The sequence below is a fragment of the Oryx dammah genome, unplaced genomic scaffold, assembly GCF_014754425.2.
Source record: "Oryx dammah isolate SB20612 unplaced genomic scaffold, SCBI_Odam_1.1 HiC_scaffold_9, whole genome shotgun sequence".
NCBI classification, from domain to species: Eukaryota; Metazoa; Chordata; class Mammalia; order Artiodactyla; family Bovidae; genus Oryx; species Oryx dammah.
In genome coordinates this window covers 3,225,233-3,244,529 of record NW_024070193.1, presented here as the reverse complement: position 1 = coordinate 3,244,529, position 19,297 = coordinate 3,225,233, and the positions used below count along the sequence as shown (strand labels likewise).

General features: G+C 49.3%; 1 protein-coding gene across 3 annotated transcripts in view; it reads right to left on the bottom strand.

Moving 5' to 3' along the window:
* Nucleotides 1-9,161: 9,161 nt before the first annotated feature.
* Nucleotides 9,162-19,297, bottom strand: part of FGD5 (FYVE, RhoGEF and PH domain containing 5) — a 117,381-nt gene continuing 107,245 nt past the window's right edge. For all 3 annotated transcript variants that reach the window (XM_040246690.1, XM_040246691.1, XM_040246692.1), the window contains 4 exons: nucleotides 18,461-18,591; nucleotides 15,633-15,761; nucleotides 11,218-11,372; nucleotides 9,162-10,382 (listed from right to left, as the gene is read on the bottom strand). In XM_040246690.1, the coding sequence (XP_040102624.1) occupies nucleotides 10,346-10,382; nucleotides 11,218-11,372; nucleotides 15,633-15,761; nucleotides 18,461-18,591 (452 nt within the window). In that variant the 3' untranslated portion in view covers nucleotides 9,162-10,345. The remainder of the gene's footprint in view (nucleotides 10,383-11,217; nucleotides 11,373-15,632; nucleotides 15,762-18,460; nucleotides 18,592-19,297) is intronic.

Below are 19,297 nucleotides of genomic sequence, written 5' to 3'. Positions count from 1 at the left end.
CCTCACGCCCCCCATTTAGAAGTTGAATCCAAAGTGTGTGTGTGTGTGTTGCAGATGGGGGCCTGTTCCTCTTCTAGTTCTTGTATTTTGAATAAACTTCCTGTCTCCTGCCAGGGCAGGAGGAGAGCAGTCACTACAGAGCAGTCTGTATAGCGTGGGGTCAGGGGATGAGGGTCTCAGGGTTCCTTATAAGACACTCAACTGGCGCTCCTGTCTACCCTCATCGTGGCCTTCCCAGACCCTGTGCCTCCGGCTTCTGAGCCTATTTGGGAAGCAGGGGCCAGTGTGTCTGGCTGGCATCTCCCCCTGGGGGCACTTTAGTGTTCAAGTTCTGTGCCAAGGTAGCCGTCACTGTCCCTGCATGTTGTATCTTCCAAAAATGACAGTTTCCATACCATATGCCTCTTGGATTTTCTCTGTCCTTCAGGTTATATCTTTTTATTCATTTACTGTCCTTTCAGTAGGTTTTGGGAGGGAGCCAAGAAATGCATGTTTCCTCGTTATCTAGCTGCTTCTTGAGGCCCCAGGTTTCAACATGAAATTTGATTTGTTCAAAGACATTTCGGAAATGACAGGTGAATCAGCATTTCTTTGTGCTAGGAAAGTCAATATTTATGAGTGGATCAGAGTTTCAATCAGCAAAGACAGTTTCCAGAAAAACAAAGAATTTTTGTAGATTTGCCATGAATTTCATATATTTTCCTCTTTGTAGTATTTTGAAGCTTTTAGAAAATAAAACCAAGTGCCGTGACTTTTGAATCCAAGACTTTAATTCTTCTGTTTTGGTTTAATTTGTCTAATTGAAACTTTGTGCTCTTTATTTTTCCCCCCTTACCTGATACTCTTAAGCCAGTGGTTCAAAAATTGTTTTGACAATAATCTATTAAGTATGAATTTATTTTACATCAACAAGCAGCTTATCATATATAGTAGGCGTGTGTGTGTGCCCAGCCACTTCGGTCGTGTCTGACTCTTTGCAGCCCTGTGGACTGTGAACCCGCCAGGCTCCTCTGTCCATGGGATTCTCCAGGCAAGAATACTGCAGTGGGCTGCCACGCCCTCCTCCAGGGGATCTTCCCAACCCAAGGACTGAACCCGTCTCTTCCATCTTTTGTATTGACAGGCGGGTTCTTTAGCACTAGCGCCACCCAAGAAGCCGCATATATATATAGTATATATGTATATACATATGATTAAAACAAAAATGTCATGAACCTGGTCCCTGGCGATGATGGAATATTCTGCTGCCTTCTACTTTGCTCTCTGTTGTGTGAGGCAGGGCGGGGTCCTGGTTGAGATCCATGACACTGATTCGTAACTTAAGAAACTTCATTTATGGTGCCTTTTTTTCCCTTTTTTGCTCTGTGCTTTCTGAATACAGGTTTTCTCTTGTCCAAGCTTCTCTTTCACTCCCCACACTGTTACACCCTTGAAAGGTGATCAGCACAGAGAAGAGACCCGTCACTCTGCTCTGCCAACACAGAACGCCCTTTACTGTAAGACATCGCCAATCACCTGTCCACAGAAGAGACCCCAGTCACGTACACAGCGTGTCTGCAAAATCGCTCCGTGATCACCAGGACACTGTGAGGGTGGCCACGGGGCATTAAGCTTCTCCTGAGAGTTCTGTGGAAGGGGATGTTGCCGTGCCAGGCAGCGGCTCTGCAGTCCCAGGTCTGACCGAGGCGGGCTGGTTTCCCCTCGGATGTCCACCGCCTCAGCTGTGTGTTCCTCCTGAGATCGTCTGGCACAGTGTCGAACTCTAAAAGGTGCCTTGAAGTCTTGTCATGGTACCAGTGACAGCCCTCATTCCTAACACATCATTCCAGATGCCCTTGGGTCTCCTCTTTGGCTCAGAATCTGACTCTCCACTGCTGACTCCAAGCCTGGCCACAAGCTGGGGTCACTGCCCACAGACCAAGCTTTGACTGAAAACCTCCCCAGACCCTGCCAGGCCCAGATCCTCAGCCTGCACGTCCACAGTGTCCCGAGGGCACTTGCAGACCTAGAGAAGGGAACCCCAGAAGAGAGGGGTGAGCCACGGAGGAGCCCAAGGCCACGCAGGCCAGGTGGGGGTGAACTCCACTTCATGCTGGCCATCTCAGGCCCCAGAACCTACACAGCTGTCCCCTGGGCTGGCTCCCCCACCAGTGTTACCTGTCGCGCCCCAGGGGGGCAGCCTTGGTAAAGTGGTCCAGGCTCTGTCTGTAGCATGTGGTACCTGGGTGGTCAGCCCGACAACACTGGTCTGGCTTCACATGACCGACAGGCCCCTGGCTGTGCCCTGCTTGGTTTCACTTCTGGAAATAGCCCCTTCCCTTGGGGACATGACCCCCCCAACCTGGGACACAGAGGTGTTCTCTCTCCCTAGGAACTGGAGTGGCAAGGGAATGATGGCTTCCACCCCAAAATAAGACCTATCCGTTCTTACAGGACACATATTAACTGCAACCTTCAGGCATGACTTTGCCACAGGATAAAAGTTCACAAAGGGTTTGAGAATAGCAAGTAATTGACCAATGTTTAGATTATTATTTATAAATACATCTTAGAAATTCTAATCTATTCCATTATGTGAGAAACATGTGATGAATCCCGAAGATCACTAGCCTGAAAAATCCTTTATATGTGCGTGTGTCTCCTAACGTGTCAACTGAATCACTAGAAGCATGAAATGTTAAAACTTTTTAAAGCACGTGTACTTTGGATTTTAAATATTAAGCTGGATTTTAAATACCCCAACTTAAGTTGAAGCAAACCTTGTGCATACGACTGCAGAAAAACAGAACTGTATTCACCGTTGCAATTAAATACTGAAATAACACTGGACTACGTACGTGGTTGGGTAATGAAATGCATCGAGTGTGTGTTAGGACTTTGGGGAAAAGGTCCTACTGATTGGTCCACGGCCATCAGAGTTTTCTGTTGATTTTAGGAGGGACTTCACGTTGCAAGTCAGAAAATATTAATAACTCAAGAATATCAGCAGTTATAAGCACAGGTTTCCCGATTGTGAGTGTGCGACCCCAGGCTAGTGACACAAGGTTTCTATTCCCCAGTTTCCTCATCTGCAAAATGGAGATAATAATAATAATAACTCACCCCAACAGGTCCTTGGGACAATTAAATGGAGGATCGGGGTTAAGGTGCTTAAGAGTCCTTCATGCCGAGATGCTTGCTATTTATTATTTGTTGTAAATAATCACACAAACGTCTCCTAGGAGCTTGTGAGAGGTCAGTGCTGTTGGCTGCTGATTTAGTAATTGGTGGATTAGGGGCTTAAAATACAAGTAACATCAAACCAGCTTCCCCAAAGTCACTTAAAGTAAAATAGCAATATATGTAACAGACGCCCCCAATAACGCTTATGTCAGTTCAGTTCAGTCGCTCAGGCGTGTCCGACTCTTTGCGACCCGATGGATCGCAGCACGCCAGGCCTCCCTGTCCATCACCAACTCCCAGAGTTCACTCAGACTCACATCCATTGAGTCCGTGATGCCATCCAGCCATCTCATCCTCAGTCGTTCCCTTCTCCTCCTGCCCCCAATCCCTCCCAGCATCAGAGTCTTTTCCAACGAGTCAGCTCTTTGTATGAGGTGTCCAAAGTACTGGAGCTTCAGCTTTAGCATCATTCCTTCCAAAGAAATCCCAGGGCCAATCTCCTTCAGAATGGAATGGTTGGATCTCCTTGCAGTCCAAGGGACTCTCAAGAGTCTTCTCCAACACCACAGTTCAAAAGCATCAATTCTTCAGCGCTCATCCTTGTTCACAGTCCAACTCTCACATCCATACGTGACCACAGGAAAAACCATAGCCTTGACTAGATGGACCTTTGTTGGCAAAGTAATGTCTCTGCTTTTGAATATGCTATCTAGGTTGGTCATAACTTTTCTTCCAAGGAGTAAGCATCTTTTAATTTCATGGCTGCAGTCACCATCTGCAGTGATTTTGGAGCCCCCAAAAATAAAGTCTGACACTGTTTCTACTGTTTCCCCATCTATTTCCCATGAAGTGATGGGACCAGATGCCATGATCTTCGTTTTCTGAATGTTGAGCTTTAAGCCAACTTTTTCACTCTCCTCTTTCACTTTCATCAAGAGGCTTTTTAGCTCCTCTTCACTTTCTGCCATAAGGGTGGTGTCATCTGCATATCTGAGGTTATTGATATTTCTCCCGGCAATCTTGATTCCAGCTTGTGTTTCTTCCAGTCCAGCATTTCTCGTGATGTACTCTGCACAGAAGTTAAATAAGCAGGGTGACAATATACAGCCTCGACGTACTCCTTTTCCTATTTGGAACCAGTCTGTTGTACCATGTCCAGTTCTAACTGTTGCTTCCTGACCTGCATATAGGTTTCTCAAGAGGCAGGTCAGGTGGTCTGGTATTCCCATCTCTTTCAGAATTTTCCACAGTTTATTATGATCCACATAATCAAAGGCTTTGGCATAGTCAATAAAGCAGAAATAGATGTTTTTCTGGAACTCTTGCTTTTTCCATGATCCAGCAGATGTTGGCAATTTGATCTCTGGTTCCTCTGCCTTTTCGAAAACCAGCTTGTACATCAGGAAGTTCATGGATCACATATTGCTGAAGCCTGGCTTGGAGAATTTACTTTACTAGCATGTGAGATGAGTCCAATTGTGCAGTAGTTTGAGCATTCTTTGGCATTGCCTTTCTTTGGGATTGGAATGAAAACGGACCTTTTCCAGTCCTGTGGCCACTGCTGAGTTTTCCAAATTTGCTGGCATATTGAGTGCAGCACTTTCACAGCATCATCTTTCAGGATTTGAAACAGCTCAACTGGAATTCCATCACCTCCACTAGCTTTGTTCATAGTGATGTTTTCTAAGGCCCACTTGACTTCACATTCCAGGATGTCTGGCTCTAGATGAGTGATCACACCATCATGATTATCTGGGTCGTGAAGATCTTTTTTGTACAGTTCTGTGTATTCTTGCCACCTCTTCTTAATATCTTCTGCTTCTGTTAGGTCCATGCCATTTCTGTCCTTTATCGAGCCCATCTTTGCATGAAATGTTCCCTTGGTATCTCTAATGTTCCTGAAGAAATCTCTGGTCTTTCCCATTCTCTTCTTTTCCTCTATTTCTTTGCATTGATCGCTGAAGAAGGCTTTCTTATCTCTCCTTGCTATTCTTTGGAACTCTGCATTCAAATGGGTATATCTTTCCTTTTCTCCTTTGCTTTTTGCCTCTCTTCTTTTCACAGCTATTTGTAAGGCCTCCCCAGACAGCCATTTTGCTTTTTTGCATTTCTTTTCCATGGGGATGGTCTTGATCCCTGTCTCCTGTACAATGTCACGAACCTCATTCCATAGTTCATCAGGCACTCTATCTATCAGATCTAGGCCTTTAAATCTATTTCTTACTTCCACTGTAAAATCATAAGGGATTTGATTTAGGTCATACCTGAATGGTCTAGCGGTTTTACCTACTTTCTTCAATTTGAGTCTGAATTTGGTAATAAGGAGTTCATGATCTAAGCCACAGTCAGCTCCTGGTCTTGTTTTTGTTGACTGTATAGAGCTTCTCCATCTTTGGCTGCATAGAATATAATCAATCTGATTTCAGTGTTGACCATCTGGTGATGTCCATGTGTAGAGTCTTCTCTTGTGTTGCTGGAAGAGGGTGTTTGCTATGACCAGTGCATTTTCTTGGCAAAACTCTATTAGCCTTTGCCCTGCTTCATTCCGCATTCCAAGGCCAAATTTGCCTGTTACTCCAGGTGTTTCTTGACTTCCTACTTTTGCATTCCAATCCCCTATAATGAAAAGGACAACTTTTTTGGGTGTTCGTTCTAAAAGGTCTTGTAGGTCTTCATAGAACCGTTCAACTTCAGCTTCTTCAGCGTTACTGGTCGGGGCATAGACTTGGATTACTGTGATATTGAATGGTTTGCCTTGGAAACGAACAGAGATCATTCTGTTGTTTTTGAGATTACATCCAAGTACTGCATTTCAGACTCTTTTGTTGACCATGATGGCTATTCCATTTCCTCTGAGAGATTCCTGCCCTCAGTAGTAGATATAATGGTCATCTGAGTTAAATTCACCCATTCCAGTCCATTTTAGTTCGCTGATTCCTAGAATGTCGACGTTTACTCTTGCCATCTCCTGTTTGACCACTTCCAATTTGCCTTGATTCATGGACCTAACACTCCAGGTTCCTATGCAATATTGCTCTTTACAGCATCGGACCTTGCTTCTATCACCAGTCACATCCACAGCTGGGTATTGTTTTTGCTTTGGCTCCATCCCTTCATTCTTTCTGGAGTTATTTCTCCACTGATCTCCAGTAGTGTGTTGGGTACCTACTGACCTGGGGAGTTCCTCTTTCAGTATCCTATCATTTTGCCTTTTCATACTGTTCATGGGGTTCTAAAGACAAGAATACTGAAGTAGTTTGCCATTCCCTTCTCCAGTGGACCACATCCTGTCAGACCTCTCCACCATGACCCACCCATCTTGGGTTGCCCCGTGGGCATGGCTTAGTTTTATTGAGTTAGACAAGGCTGTGGTCCTAGTGTGATTAGATTGACTAGTTTTCTGTGAGTATGGTTTCAGTGTGTCTACCCTCTGATGCCCTCTTGCAACACCTACTGTCTTACTTGGGTTTCTCTTACCTTGGGCGTGGAGTATCTCTTCACGGCTGCTCCAGCAAAGCGCAGCCGCTGCTCCTTACCTTGGACAAATTAATAGCAATATATGTAACAGATAACGCTTATGTCAGTTACTCTCCCACCAAACATACCCCAAATTCACAGCAAGGCAGAGCCCTTGCACTACACTAATCCAAACCACAGTCTTCTTTTCAAAAGATGTGGTTCCAGAGAGTGGCCCCTGGGGGTGAGTCCCCAGCAGCCGGCCCACCCCGCTCCTTTTCCCCCAGCTGACTGGTCTATGCGGGTCACCTTGGTGCCCTTCACAGTGACCAGCTCACTAAATGTGGCCCGGCAGCCGTGTGCAGGGCCCGCTCAGTGCTTCTAAGAAAAAGCTATAGCCCCCACCACTGGGGGTGGTCAGCGGTCAGCGTCTTGGGAACCAGCCTTGAAATCAAGCTTACAATGGACAGTAGGTCAGAGAAACCCAGAGAGTCTGGAGCTTGGGAGTCACTGTCCAGCCCTGAAACCACCCTGCTTTCCCGCCTCTGGTTGAGCTGATCTCCTAGCTGTCTAACGCAGCATGAGGTTAGTTTCCTTTTCCTTGCTACTGAAAAACAGACATCTTAGTGTGGACACAATCGTCTCCTCAACTGACCGTTAACACATGGAAGCCCGGAAGCCTCCCTGCTCACAGAGGCCGCATACCCCAGGCTGAAGCCATGAATGGAAGAACCTTCCAGAATGTTGTTGACTTTGTTCCAAGGCAGAGAGAAAGCTGGCCTCCATCTACTCCTAGCACTCCCAGGCCAGGTGGCCTCGGCCCGATTTACAGCCTCGCTGTTCAGCGACGCCATCTCCATTATCAATCAAACGAGAGGTCGGACTAGATGGAGAAAGGGCTCCGAGCTGCACACTTTAGCCCTGATGCGAACGCACCGACACCACCTGGGCGTCAGCCCCCACGCCTCCCCGGCCCAGGCTGTGTCCAGGGGAGTCTGTCAGCCTGAGTAGAGCAACTCAGCGGATTTCTGACACCCAGAAGCTTCCTTAAGAGGACCCAGGACCTCAAACACCGTCTCCAGACACTCCCACGTGCACGTGTGCGCTGTGTCGGTGACCACAATCACACTTCTTCCTGCTGATGAGGCCCCGTCCAGGCTGGAGAGATGCACCCAGTCTCAGGAAAGCTGTGAAACCACCACAGTTAAAGGGAGTGCTACCTGCCTTCCAGGGCCGGGGCCTGCGGTCCACTTTGACAAACAGCTGGTGTGCGCTGAACACTCTGGGGGGCCAGGAGGGTCTCTGGGGCTCCGAGCTGCTGGTTCCTGAGCCACAGCACAGCGTCCTCCCTAGAAATGCACTCTGCTAGGGACATGCGGGAGGGGCTGCCCAGCACCCCCAGCGGGGAGGCAGAGAAGCAGTAAATTGCGGGGCCGTGGGCGGCTGCTCCTCCAGCCTCCCGGCCCAGGGAGAAGCAGCGCCATCAGCCAGGTGGGTGGCTTCCCCTGAGTTACTCTGGGCTCACCCAGCGGACAGACAGTGATATGAACACGTAAGACAAGTCAGACAGAGAAAGGGGCGGGTGAGGGACAACGAGCAAAGTGGGCCAGTAGAAATCGGATGAAATGAGTCTACCAAGAACCGGGGGGGGGGGGGGGAAGGGAGAAAAAAAGGCGCCCAGGTAACCAGGCGGGTTGTGGCCCCGCCACACAAGAGCTGTGGAAGACCTCTGTGGCTCCCTCCTTTTACAAGACCCATCCAGTGTGTTCTATCTACAACCGGGGTTTCTATCAGGGGCAATAAAAAGCCCTGTCACAGCTCCTTTACAGAGTATCAGAAATACGATGTTACTCGGGGAAAGAAATCTTCAAGGGACTTCTGGACACATAATTCTCCCTGGAGCTCAGAAACTGATACCGGGGCTGCAGCAGAGGAAGGCTGGGGAAGTGCCCACTTCCTCTCTCAAGTCCTGCTGCACTTAAAAATATACACATATTAATTAAATATACATTAAATTTTTCAATTAAAAAATTTAAAAAATTATTTATTTATTTGGCTGCACTAGGTCTTAGCTGTACAGGCAGGACCTTAGAGCTTCATTGCAGCCTGAAGGTGTGGCATTCAAAGTCTTAGTTGCAACATATGGGATCTGGTTCCCTGACCTGGGATGAAACCAGGCCCCTGGATTGACAGCGTGGAGCCTCAGCCTCTGGACCACCAGGGAAGCCCCTTGCTGTGCTTTTTAAAGGCTCAAAGAATCTAGAAGGCCCATCTCAGTATGCCTGATGGTGAAAATGATTCCATGGGAGTTAAGTCCTCAAAAATTAACAAGAAGACCTCTCTCATCAATTAGTCTGGGTCCTCAAAATGTTTAACCAAACATTTTTAAAGAACTGCAAACTAGAAAAAAAAAAATTCCCCTGAAAATATTTAATGTAAGCTAATTCCCGGAGATGGTGCTTTTTATAAAACGTTGGTTAGCAACTGCCTTTTTTTTTTTTTTTTTTTAGGGAACAGGGCAACAGGAAGGTGGGGACAAGACATCAGAAAATGATATGATTGCTCTTTATTTCGATGAGAGTAACAAGGAGGCCCCCCGCCACTCTGCTTTATGTAAAAACACGTCCAGCATCATGAGCAGCAGTCATCAGCGGGAAGGGACCAAGCCCCAGGGGCCCACAGAGCATCAAGCCACAATTCTAGGCTCCCTCAACTGTGTCCAGAGCCACTGGCCAACACCACGAATTCACCTTCCCATCGCATCTTGTCTTCTCTCCTTTCCTCTCTTTCAAGGCTTCAGGAATACAGCAGAAGGACCACGATGTCGAAAACAAGGACAGTTCTCACAAGCACATCGCTGTCGGCCTGTGCGGGGTAAACTCAGGAAGGCACGCAATAAATTAAAGCAGACCCCGTCTCTCGGGAGGGTCTGCAGTGGCCTCCAGGGTGAGGGCCGGGTCTGCCAGCAGCCGAGTTTCCAGCACTGGTGAGGTGTTAGGACCGCTATAGGGAGGAGGCAGTTTCCTCCTTTCGGAAGCCGCGTTGGTCTGCAGGGTGAGTGCTCGCTTGGAGGAGACAGTCCTCCGCTTCTGCTCCAGGGCTGCCTGGCCCTGCGCCCTCCGAGGCCAGGGGGACCCTCCTGGTGTTACCTGCTGGTGCACCACAGCCAGTGCTGGTGGCAAATTAGTCCATAGGACTCCATCTACCACTGACTTATGGAAGTCCCTTGGGGGGAAAAAAAAAATCAAACCAGAGGTTGCTGCTCAGTAAAACAATAAAGTGCTTTTTGATGAGAGTAGCTGTTATTTACTGGTTGTTTTTCATTTCACCTGAGGCACCGACATCAACGACATGAAAGGTGATCATGTTTACCAGGAGTGAAAAAAAAACTGTAACAGCTTGTTTCTGCTAAGAAGCCTGCAGTTCTACAACGTACTTCCCTACTGGTTTCCACGTCTTCATGTTACTAAATTTTAACGCACTACTGGAAAGGGAAATAGTTTACGCTGGAGTGGGGAGGGTGGAGAACACGAAGACAGAAAAGGTCCATAAATATCCCTTAAGGGGTCCACTTGTGGAGGTGTGAGAGAGGGGGTGACAGCCAAGAAGGCCAGGCCCCGTGCTGAATCCAGCTGTGTGTCCAGACGGGTGGAGACATGGGCTGGCTTCTGGAAGGGTCCACACATCAACCTAGGAGTGTCCTCTGAGTCCACATGCTCGGCGACTGCTATAACACACTCGCATCTTCCATGGCCTCGATCCACCTGCAACACATAAGTGAGGAGACACTCGGTTCTGCCTGGAACTCTGGTCACGGAACCCAAGAGTGATGGGACAACAGTGGCATTAACCCAAGGTGAGCGACCCGGTCCTATTCTGTGTGTTTCCCTCGCATTTAGCAAAAGGCCCGCAGTGCAGCGCAGTTGCTGAATCAAGGCACGCCTGTATGGATGAGTCATAATGCAGGCAGACCCCGCTGTATCATGCTTTGCTTTCCTGTGCTCAGAGACACTGCGCTTTCTCTACATTTGAAGGTTTGTGGAAACCCTGTGTCCAGCAAGTCTAGCAAGCAGCACCATTTTCCCAGCAGTATTTGCTCACTGTGTGTCTCTGCAGCACATTTTGGCAATTCTCACTGTATTTCAGACTTCTCCATTGTTAGTCGATTTGTTGTGGTGGTCTGTGACCAGTGGTCTTTGATGTTACTACCACAAAAAGATGATGCATTCTTAAAAGGCCCAGATGAGGGTTAGTACTTTTAGCAATAAAGCGTTTTCCAGCGAAGGAATGCACACTTTTGTAGACATGAGGTGATTGCACAGTTAACAGACTACAGGATAAACAGAGCTTGTGTATGCACTGGGAAACCAAAAAGCTCGGGACTCCCTGGACTGCCGCACGCGCTGCACTGCGTGGTCCGGAACCCCACCCACAGTCTGTCTGAGGTCCGCCCGGGAACTTCAACCTGCTCTTCTGCTGTGGCCCGAGGGAACCTGACAGGGCGGGAGGGCCGGAGAAGAACAGAAGCCAAAGCCCAGGGTGACAGCTGGCTCCCTTCTGAGAGAGGAGACGGGAGAACGCAGGACTAGTTATGGGTACCTCTGAGCCGAACTGCTATCCTCAGCTTTGAAGCTATAAAATAGGGTTTTCTTGTGGTAAAGATGAAACGTAGGGCTGGCTTCGCTGCTGCCCTCCTCCTTGCCTGGCGCAACGGTGAAGCCAAGCAGGGGCATACTCTCCAAGGCCACTGTGTCCTGCGGAGAGGCAGAGGGGAAACGGACGTTAAACATGGCAAGATGCCCATCAGCAGCTGAGCATCCAACGCTCTTCACCCCTACTTCTTGCCAGCACCAGTCACGAGGAGGAAAAGAGACTTAACACTCTGCGACAGTGTTTACAGAGTCCTGGGACTTCCACATTATCTTGTTTAATCTTCATGAAAGGTGTCACCCCCACGCTAAGAAGAAACTGAGGCTCAGGGAAGGTATGCACACAGCGTGGAAGGGGCAGGGCCAGCATTGGAACTCACGAACACCTAAAACTGCGCATTCCTTCCCCGGATTCGGTGTGTCAGCGACTCGGATTTCCCACTGTCATTAACCCTGTTAATGTATTCTGTGCTCAGCCCCCCACGGTCTCTTTCACAGTGCTTCAGTATGGAGCACTCAGGGCATCCGGGCTTAAAATCATGGAGCTCGGTGGAAAAAGAAAGAGCTTCTTATATGTAGATAAAGAACTTTTTATAATAAACACACCCATATTTATGCACAAATACATGTTCATAAAGAACACAATTTAATAAGATCATGAACAGAGATTTAGAATGACTGTGGGAGAGAAGGAGGAGTTAAATTTGTGTATAAAACGCAATCAACTTTCTAAGACCGCTGGATCAGAAAAAAACATTTGACAAAATTCAACATGCACTCGTGATAAAAACTCTTAGTAAACTAGGGAACAGACGGGAACTTCCTGGGTCTTCCTGGTGGTACAGTGGATAAGAATCCATCTGCCAATGCAGAGGACATGGCTCTGATCCCTGCTTCAGGAAGATTCCACATGCCAGAGAGCAGCTATGCCCATGTGCTACAACTATTGAGGCTGCGTGCGTAGAGCCCGGGCTCTGCAACGAGAGAAGCCGTGGAATCCAGCTCACCGCAGAGAACAGTAGCCCCTGCTCACTGCAAATGGAGAGAGCCCTGGTGCACCAACAAAGACTCAGTGCAGCCAATAAATAAACAGAAGGGAACTTCCTTAATCTGACAAAGGGTATCTATAAAATACCCACCAATATCATCATACTCAATAGCGAAATACTTAATGCTTTCCCCCTAAGACTGAGACAAAGCAAGAGGACACTGCCCGTTACCAATTAAATTCAGCACTGCACTGGAGATGCTAGCCATTGCATTAAGGCGAGAAAAAGAAGTAAAAGACATGAAGATCAGAAAAGAAGAAGCAAAACTACCTGTGCTTCAAAAGGACATGTTTGATTACAAAACAACTACCAGAACTAATAATGAATTTAGCGATGGCACAGGATAATTAATTGTTGTTTTTTAAAAATATTTTTGTACCATCAGTGAACACTAGAAAATAAGCTCCATTCAAAACTGCATCCAAAAATAAAATACTTAGGAATAAAGGTAACAGAAATGAGAGAGGTATAAAAATCTCTATACTAAAAAGTATAAACATTAAATGCAGAATTTAAAGAATTAAATAAATGAATTATTCATGGATTGGAAGATTCAATATGGCTATGATGTTAATTCTCCCCAGATTGATATATAGATTCAATAATCCCTGTCATAATCTTAACAGACATTTTTATTGAAATTGACACATTTATATAGAAACACGAAAGACCCAAAACCACCTTTAAAAAGAACAAAGCTGGAGGGCTTACACAAGGCTTACTATCAAGAATTAAAACCACATTAAGATACTACTACCCTTTCACCAGAATGGCTAAAATTAAAGACTGGCAATACCAAGGGCTAACAAACATGGAGCAAACAGAACTCCCAAATTTACCTACATTGTTGCAGAGACTGTAAAATGCCACACCATTTTGGAAAACTACCTGGTAAATTCTGAAAGACCATATGTATAGCGTTCTGTGATCCAGAAATTCCATTCCTAGGTATTCACCCAAGGCAAAATAAAAACCTATTTTCACACATAAACCTGTATGCAAAAGTTTAAACTGGCTTTTTTCATAATCACCTCAAATTGGAAACAACTCAAATGTCCTTCAACTGGTGAATGGATAAACAAAGAGGTATATTCACAAAATGGAATACTACTCAGCCATAAAAGGGCATGGCCAACTGTACGCAACAATACGGATGACTCTTAAAAACATCGTGTTGAGGGGAAAAAGCCATCCATGATTCCACTTATCTGAAGATCTAAAAGATATAACTAATATATGGTAGGAAAAAAATAAAACCCAGTGTGTTGCCTCTGGGGATGGGGGTGAGGTGAGGATTTACAGGGGTATGCATTAGTCGAAACTCAACAAATAGTATCAATATCGGTGTACTTCATCATATCTAAGTTGTACTTCAAAAGAAAAAAAAATAACACAAATATTGAACTCTTAGGGAGAATTAGCTCAGGTGGTAAAGAATCCGCCTGCAGTGCAGGAGACCTCGGTTTGATTCCTGGGTCGGGGCGATCCCCTGGAGAAGGGATAGGCTCCCCACTCCAGTATTCTTGGGCTTCCCTGGTGGCTCAGCTGGTAAAGAATCCACCTGCAATGGAGGAGACCTGGGTTTGATCTCTGGATTGGGGAGATCCCCTGGAGAAGGGAACAGCTACCCACTCCAGTCTTCTGGCCTGGGTTGGGAACAGCTGGACAGGAATGAGCAACTTTCACTTTCACTGAGTGGCTTTCACTTTCACTTTTCAGGGCAAATTATACTTGAAAAGCATCAAAAAGCAAGATGGACGAGAGACTAATAGATACTTGATTAAGTACAGTAAAATGTTGCCTGTATAATAAAAATTCCTTCAATGTTTCTTTATGTTTGAAACTTTTTGTAATACTAATAAATATATTAACTACATAATAAAATATTGGGGAAAAATGTAAAAGATTCCTATATATATCTGACAAGCACGCTCTCCCAGGGCTGATACTGAGTAGCAAGTTACATCAGCTTTGGGTTACCTCAGGGTACATGATGGAGGTGCATGGCAGTAGAGACAGTGAAATCTGCCCATCCTCTTTACCAAATCTCCTTTTGATGGAATTTGAAAGCTTGGCCCTGTCACTGGTTTAGGCTTCCTGAGCAACTATACAAGTTCCTCTCTCTGAAGAAGCGGCTTTGGAAGCATCCTGAAATCCATCTTTGAAAACCAACCCAGGCTGTCACTTCCGCGACAACCGTCGCTCAGGACATAGAGCCTCTGGCTTTTCCACTCTCAAGATAGGATCCACACTCTGATGGTTGGTTAACTGTCAATAGCTTTTACTCCCCAAGATTGTTTTCCACGAGCTGCTCTGTGGAGGAAGGACCGGCTCTCAGCACAGCTGGGAGCTCTCCACACCTCGGGGACCTACAAGGCACCCCTGTGCAGCCCCTCTAAAGCGCTGCTGGGAAGAAGCCTCACAAAGTGTCCACTCAGTTCTCTCAGAACCCAGGTTTCAGAGGCCACCCCGCCTCGGGGAGGGGGTAGTTCCCGCATGCCCACAGGGGTCCCCTCTGTGTGTCAGGAACCGCCACAGCTGCAGGTCCCTCGTGAGGGGAGCTTCATTCCCCCCAGGGGGCCGTGCCTTCTGCCCGGTCGCCAGCACCCGTGCTCAGGGGAGAAGGGCCCGCCCTGTGATGGTGTGCTCATCCCCGTGGGTGAAGCGCCCACCCTCTGCAGGAGGGGAGAACGCATTTAAGGCCGTTTTTCAAAGTGGATTTCACCTGGGGAAACCATCAGACAGACGGTGGGGTCTGGACCCGGTAAATCTTTCACCTTATCCCACAGGTTCAGCCCGAGCCAGGCCCAGCGCGCCCCCGGCCGCGCAGCCACGCTCACACCCTCTTCTGCAGAAGCGGGCTGGACCAGGGCCGTCTCCCCGCTGTATCTCAGCAGATGAAAGTCTCAGATGTGACGCACGTGAACGTCAGGCTTCTTTAGCAGAAGAGCTGCCATGCACGAGGCAATACGGTTCCCTGACCGATGCACAGACACAGAGGACGGTAGCTTCCTCAGGCTCTTGGGTTCCGGCCCCAACAACAGAAGCGGAGGGCAGCAAGGCGCTCTCTTTCGGGCAGCGCCCTGCACTGCTGCCCCCCGCCCGGCCCCGGCCCTGCCCGCCGCACCGCCTGGGCCCACGCGGGAGCGGCCGGCTCCTGGGAGCTGAGACGCGGCCGTGCGTCGGCGCGGCGCCCCTCGGAGAAGGCCTGCCCGACGTGGCCCCGAGCGGGCGCCCCGCGCGGCCCGTGGGAGGCGAGGCTCACGCCCCCACCCCGGCCCCGACAGGAGAGCAGAGAAGGCGGGGAGCACGCTACCTCTCGGGCCGCGTAGGTGTACAGCACTTTGCCTTTGATGACGAACCAGAGCTTCTTCCAGTGCCTCTTGCCCTTCTTACACCGGCTGAGGTAGCCGCTGATGGCGGAGCCCTCTCCGGAGGCGGCCACCTGGCGGAGGGAAGCAAGCGGGGCGGTCAAGGCGCCGGGGTGGACACGGTTCCGACGGGGCCTAAATGTCACTGCCAAGCGGCCGGCGCGGCCCCCGTGCCGCTCTGCAGCCGGGGCGCTCGGGTGGCCTCGCGGCGCGGCCCCCGTGCCGCTCTGCAGCCGGGGCGCTCGGGCGGCCTCGCGGCGCATCGGCCACAGCGCCGTGTCTGAGGGACAGGACTGACTGCAGGGACCCGGGAGCCGCGCGTCGAAACCTGCCTGCGGGAGTGCTGCCCTCTGGCGGTGAGCCAGATTCCTGGTTCTCTCCTCTCGGCCCCTCAAGACCCCAAATCTCAAAGCTGCAGGGATCTATCTAGGTGAAAGTTTCTTCCTCATAAAATTGGTTCTTATGCTTTTCAGCTTACTTTTTTCTCACATTTAAGATGGGATCCTTTCTTTAACTGTTTCCCTAAAAGGTTGTATGATCTCCTGCCTAATGAGTTTGTTAACGCCTCTTAGAATTGGGCTTCCCTGGTGGCTCAGAGGATAAAGTGTCTGCCTGCAATGCCGGAGACCCGAGTTCTATCTCTGGGTTGGGAAGATACCCTAGAGAAGGAAATGGCCACCCACTCCAGTACTCCTGTCTGGAGAATCCCACCGACAGAGGAGCCTGGCAGGCTACAATCCACGGGGTCACAAAGAGTCGGACACGACTGACCGACTTCTCTCTTTCTTTTAGTAGTAGCAATGGTGTGGTCTTTTGAACAAGCCTCTCACAGGGGCTAAGATCACAGGCCTGGAGTAAGACCCATCTCGGGTTCCAACATAGACTCTAGCAGCCACTAGAGGGGTGAGGTGAGACCACTTACTTCCTGTATGTCTCAGTGTCCTGACTAGTTAAAACTGGAATCAAAGTACGTCAGACAGGTACTGGTCAGGTACGGTGCCTGACCCACAGTTAAGTGCTCCATAAACATTCACCTTAATGCAAGAGCAAGAAGATCAGGTTACAAAATAATTTCATCTGACTTTCTCAGTTCATAGGTGGGGAAACAGGCCCAGAAGATTTGGGGGGCTGGATCTACCAAAGATGAAATCCTGACTTCGCTGAAGAGAGGGCAAGAACTCAGAGCTCTCGGCAAATGTTCTCAAGGTCAGGGAACTGCAGTGTAGCGAGAGGAAGCTACAACCAGCCAGGTGTTTGGAGAAGTACTGGGCAAGGAACTTGCCCCTCTTGGGTCCCCAGGACTGCCCCCCCCTAACTCGGACAGGCCTCCTCTCCCCACAGCTGACCTGCCAGAGCAGCTCCCAGAGTCTGCAATCTGCCCCCATCAGATGCTCCTGGGACAGCGCTCCAGCAGACCGTCCCCTGGGAAGCAGGGGCTCCCGGGGGCTGGGGAGAGGGTGGCGGGAGGTGGGGGCACATTGCTTCTGGGGCTGCGGCGGAGCCCACAGTGTAGTCCTTGTTGAGTAATAAAAAGATTGTTGCTTTGGGCAAAACCTGCCAACATGGCTCAGGGCAGGTCCACACGGCACCTGGATCACAGTGGCCTGATGCCTGAAAGGTGAGGACACTGGTTCTCAAACTCTGTACCCATGGCACACACAGGTTCCGTGAGTTCAGCTCCTGTTGAGAGGACTGTGGGAGTGAGAGGGTGGTCTTTTCTCAGTTTGTGGGAGGAGACTAGTTAATAAATGATGAGACAGCCATACAGTGTAAGAAGTGTGAAATTTATGTGGACAAGCTAATGTGAAATTATGATATCAAAGATGGATTAAGTGAAAGAAATGTATGGAAGCTTCAGAGTATCTTCTTTTGAGTTAAAAAAAGGATCTATGATTGTCTATCTTAATTATGTATATGCATAAACATTTCTGGAAGGATCCGTAAGAAATCTGACGGCAGTTAACTTTGAGAGGTGGGACTGAAGGAGTCTGGGGAGGGAGAGAGAGAAACTCAATTCTCATCACACATTCTTGTGTTTTTGAGAAAAAAAATTGTTATCACGTAAGTGTTAACTTCCAAGATTTTTAAGATGCAAAAGGAATTAAGCTAATGGATAGAACCATACTCACTTAAAATTTTCATCCCTAACACTTTTTGAATCCTTGCCACCTGCTAGTCAATAATGAATATTTAAAAATACTTGGTAACAGCTGCTCACTCTTCTTTTGACAGCTTGTATATTCACGGGCACACATTCGTTTGTGGCTATGATTAGAATACAGTCAATAATCTGGTTCTGTCTGCAGAAAGGAATTGAGTTGGGCTAATTCTGAGTTTTCCTGGAAAGAGTCCTACGGCCTTGAGGAGGCTCACCTCCTGAGCCGGTATGGGATCCCCAGGATGAGACAGGGATGCGGTTTGAGGGGACCAGACTCGGGAGGGCTGAGCCAGGCCGAGCAGCTTTAGACCCAAGTGCTGAAGTGCTGTGTGCGTCTGGGGATGGGCCAAGGCTGGGGGGCGACGTGTCTCCCCGCACCTCTGACAGCCATTCGGGCTCCTGTTCTCTGCCCCCGGCGGGGGTCTTCTTGGTCACACCCAGGAGACAGCCTGTGCTTCAGGGTGACCTTCGTGAGCACTAGCCAGAACGTCTCCCGTGAGGGATGCTCTCTAACGTGTCCTCAAGAGCCTGGTCTGGCTAGGGCAGGGGGTCTGAGGACCCCAAACATTCTCAATCCCCCTGGCCCCCAGGAAGGCAGCCCTACACCCGCCTCACCTCCGTCAGGGCTGACGGGACTTTCCTCTGCTTCCTGAAGGCCGAGGGGTTGATGCTGTGGAAGACGGACGAGAAGGCGCTGCTCGAGAAGCGGGCGGAGGAGAGGGGGAAGCTCATGCTCAGGGGCCGCTCTGCAGCGAGACAAGCCGCGGGGAGGGAGGTGAGCATCTGTGCCCACGGTGGGGGACACAGGCGCCTCCAAGACCTGAGCTCCCGGCCCTCCCGAGACGGCACCCAGCCAGGAGGGGTGGGATGGGGTGGGGGTTCCGTGTGACCCGAGAGAAGGGGTGCCCCCCCCCGCCGCTAACCCAGAGCTGGAGTGGGGGCAGGCTTTCCCGGTGCTGGCTATTCCCACTTCCCCGTGTCTGCAGAGGCTGGCGGTCCTCTCCACAGCCCCGGGCAGCCCTGGGGTGGGGTGACTGAGGGGAGTCTCTGGTTTCAGGCCCAAGATCCACCCTGCTCCCCCTCTAGCTGACCCTGAGCACAGGAGCTCACAGGCCCTCTCAGCCACCTCTAGCTCTACTATCCGAGGACCCTCAGCCCCTTCCCTGACCACAACGCCTCTGGTCTCCATCTCAACATCCTCATTCCAAGAGGGCCCCAGAGGACCCAGGCCTGAAAACAGGGCCACTGTGCAGTAATGTGAGTGCCTGCCTACTGGCCTCGTCACGGAGACACACGGGCCCAGCATGCCATGTCCCAGACACATGGACCCAGACATGTGTCCCAGACACATGGACCCAGACACGTCACCCAGACACATGGACCCCGACGTCACCCACACATGGGTCCCAGACACGTCACCCAGACACATGGACCCAGACATGTCACCCAGAC